Source organism: Nicotiana sylvestris, chromosome 10, assembly GCF_000393655.2.
Source record: "Nicotiana sylvestris chromosome 10, ASM39365v2, whole genome shotgun sequence".
Taxonomy (NCBI): Eukaryota; Viridiplantae; Streptophyta; class Magnoliopsida; order Solanales; family Solanaceae; genus Nicotiana; species Nicotiana sylvestris.
The window spans coordinates 68887172-68890097 of record NC_091066.1 but is presented as its reverse complement, the minus strand read 5'-3'; the positions used below and the strand labels follow the sequence as shown (position 1 = coordinate 68890097).

The window sequence follows — 2926 nt, the reverse complement described above, 5'->3', positions numbered from 1 at the left end:
TCAATCTCCTTTAGGTCTGGACTATTGGCCTGTAGCTATCCTCCATAAGGATTCTGTGCGTACAAACAACTGGATTAATCCCTTTGATATCTTCTATAGTCCATCCTATGGCTCCCTTGTGTGCTTTCAACACTTCAATCAGTTTTTCTTCTTGTCCTGCAGTAAATGAAGATGAAATAATTACTGGAAATAATTCTTTCTCAAGGTAAATATATTTTAAATGATATGGGAGAACTTTGAGTTGAATTTTTGGTTGAACTTGTTCTAGTTGGATCTCCTCATCTTCAAAATCTTTTTCTAGTATTTCGGCTTCTCTTCTGATGATATGATCATCATCTTGTGTTGTGCCAGATTTGGCCAAACATCTTTCCATTGAGTCTGGAATTAATTGATCATCTTTGAATTTATCTGTTAGATAATTAATCATGTCAATCGAAAAACGCAACGATGACGTCTCATCTCCTTAAAATCTTAATATCTTTTGCATATCAAAAATGACTCTTTCTTCATCAACTCTCAAAATTAGTTGTCCTTGATGGACATCTATGATTGCTCTACCTGTGGCAAGAAATGGTCTACCAAAAATGATTGGTTCATCAGGACATTCCTTCATTTAAATTACTATAAAATCTATAGGGAAAACAAACTTATCTACTCCTACGAGCACATTTTCAATTATTCCCTTAGGTTTCTTAGTACTTTGATCTGCAAACTGAAGAGAAACACATATGTTTTTCATTTCACCAAGATTCAATTTTCTAAAGATAGAAAATGATATCAAACTTATTGAAGCTCCATAATCACAGAGTGCTTTTTCAAAATATACTCCTCCCAAAGTGCATGGAATTGTAAAACTGCCCGGTCACCAAGTTTTTGTGGTAGCTTATTTTGAAGTATAGCACTGCATTTTTCAGTAAGTATTACCACAGAAACTTCTTCCAATTTTCTTTTGGTTGACAAAATTTCTTTTAAAACTTTGGCATATGAAGGCATTGGCAATAAAGCATCAGTGAACGGAACATTGATGTGAATCTGTTTTAAAATCTCCAAAAATTTGGTAAATTGACTATCAAGATTTTCTCTTTTCATTTTTTGTGGAAAAGGAATTATCATAGGGAGAAGATTCAATTTTTCAATATTCTTTTCTTCTTTTTTCTTGACTTCTTTCTTTTCAGATGGTTCAGAGGGTATTTCAACATTCTTACCGTTATTTACCTGTTGTTTTGACTGGTCTGCATAGGTTTCATCAAGCTCCTTACCTGACCATAAGGTGATGGCCTTAAGGTGCTCATTTGGATTTTTTTCCGTATTGCTTGGTAAGGGATCCTGAATCTTTTCTGACACAAGAACTGCCAATTAGCTTACTTGAATTTCCAGATTTTTAAGGGCTGAACCCTGACTTTGCATCTTTATCAGTGACCTTAATGTACTTGTACAAAAGTTCATCAAAACTAGGATGGGCTTGTTGAGGCCTTTGCTGATATGGAGTTGCTTGCTGATAAGGTCTGAGCTTGATTGACTATGGTTTGGATTTTGGTATCCGAGTGGACCCTGTATTTATTGCTTCTTGAAGCTTTGAGAGTTCTCAACACCATTTGGATTACTCCATTGGTTGCTTGACATTCATGGTTCTGATGATTTCCTCCATACATGTCACAAACCTCAGATTGGCTAGGTTGTTGTGTATTCACCTGAAAAGTTTCAAACATTTGTGCCAAAGAAACAATTTGCTGCGTTAGTGTATTTAAAGCATCAACCTGATTTACCATAGCAGCCTTCTTGATGATTGCACGCTCAGATGGCCATTGGATGGCATTCTCAGAAATCTCGTTCAACAATTGCAATGCTTCCTTCGTGGTTTTTCCCATTATAGAACCTCCTCCAGCTGCATCAATCACATTTCTAGAAGAGAGTTTTAAATCGTGATAAAAAATATACAACTGCATATGTTCAGGAATGTCATGGTATGAGCATTTTCTTAACATAGCTTTTAATCTTTCCAAAGCTTGATATACTGACTCAGTGTCAGTCTGCAAGAAAGTAGAGATGTCTTGTCTTAACTTTGTGGTTTTAGCAGGGGAAAAATATTTGTTTAAATTTTTTTGAGCCATTTGATTCCATGTGGTGATGGAACATTGTGGAAAACTTCGCAACCAAGTCTTGGCATCTCCTTTTAAAAAGAAAGGAAATAGCCATAACTTGATAGCTTCAGGAGGTACTCCATTATACTTAGATGTTTCAACAAGTTCCAAAAAGTCAATTAAATGACTGTGTGGATCTTCACTGGCGTCTCCATTGAAGATGCAAGACTGTTGAATCGTTTGAATCAGGCCAGTCCTGATTTCAAAGTTGTTGGCTGCCACTGGAGGTTTTCTGATACTAGATTCGTAATTGAAGCGGTCAGGTCTAGCATAATCCCTTAGGATTGGGTTTGCTGGCCTTGGTGCTACTTCATCAAACTGATCCTCCACATGGAACGGTAGTTGAATGTCTTCTATTTCTTGATTCTCCATACCTTCATAAGCTATGCTTTGGAAAGATAATGCTTGTCTTTTCCTGCGCAATCGAAAAGATCTTTCAATTTCAGGATCATAATTGACCAACTCTTTTATAGAAGAGCGGGTCATAAACTACTGAAAATTCTATAAACAAAACTGAATTTAACTCCTAAAGTGGTAGTAGTAGTACTTAGAAGAAAGTAATTAAAAGAAAGTGATGAATAACAAGGACAACAAAGATTACAAAGATGACAAAAATAATAAGCGATTAAATAAAAATAGTAGTATGATAATGTTGTTATTATTATTATTATTAGTAGTAGTAAATGACAATAGTAATTATATTAGTACTAATTAGCATTAGATGTTATGAAAAAAAATATTAAATGAAATCAATAAGTTGTAACGATGGAAAATAATAATATAAT

At 34.7% G+C, this 2926-nt stretch overlaps 1 protein-coding gene across 1 annotated transcript; it reads right to left on the bottom strand.

The window, feature by feature from the left end:
* Nucleotides 1–783: 783 nt before the first annotated feature.
* Nucleotides 784–2627, bottom strand: LOC138879477 (uncharacterized). The gene is made up of 2 exons (XM_070159089.1): nt 1662–2627; nt 784–1326 (listed from the first exon to the last, which is right to left on the bottom strand). The coding sequence occupies exons 1-2, from the start codon at nt 2625–2627 to the stop codon at nt 784–786; spliced, it is 1509 nt and encodes a 502-aa protein (XP_070015190.1).
* Nucleotides 2628–2926: the final 299 nt, after the last annotated feature.

Bases quoted from the DNA above. Each gene is read 5' to 3' on its own strand.
- LOC138879477 (XM_070159089.1), bottom strand. From the start codon at position 2,627: ATGACCCGCTCTTCTATAAAAGAGTTGGTCAATTATGATCCTGAAATT. The intron at 1,327-1,661 runs GTTTGTGACATG...GAAAAGATTCAG, and splicing joins AACAACCTAGCCAATCTGAG to GATCCCTTACCAAGCAATAC.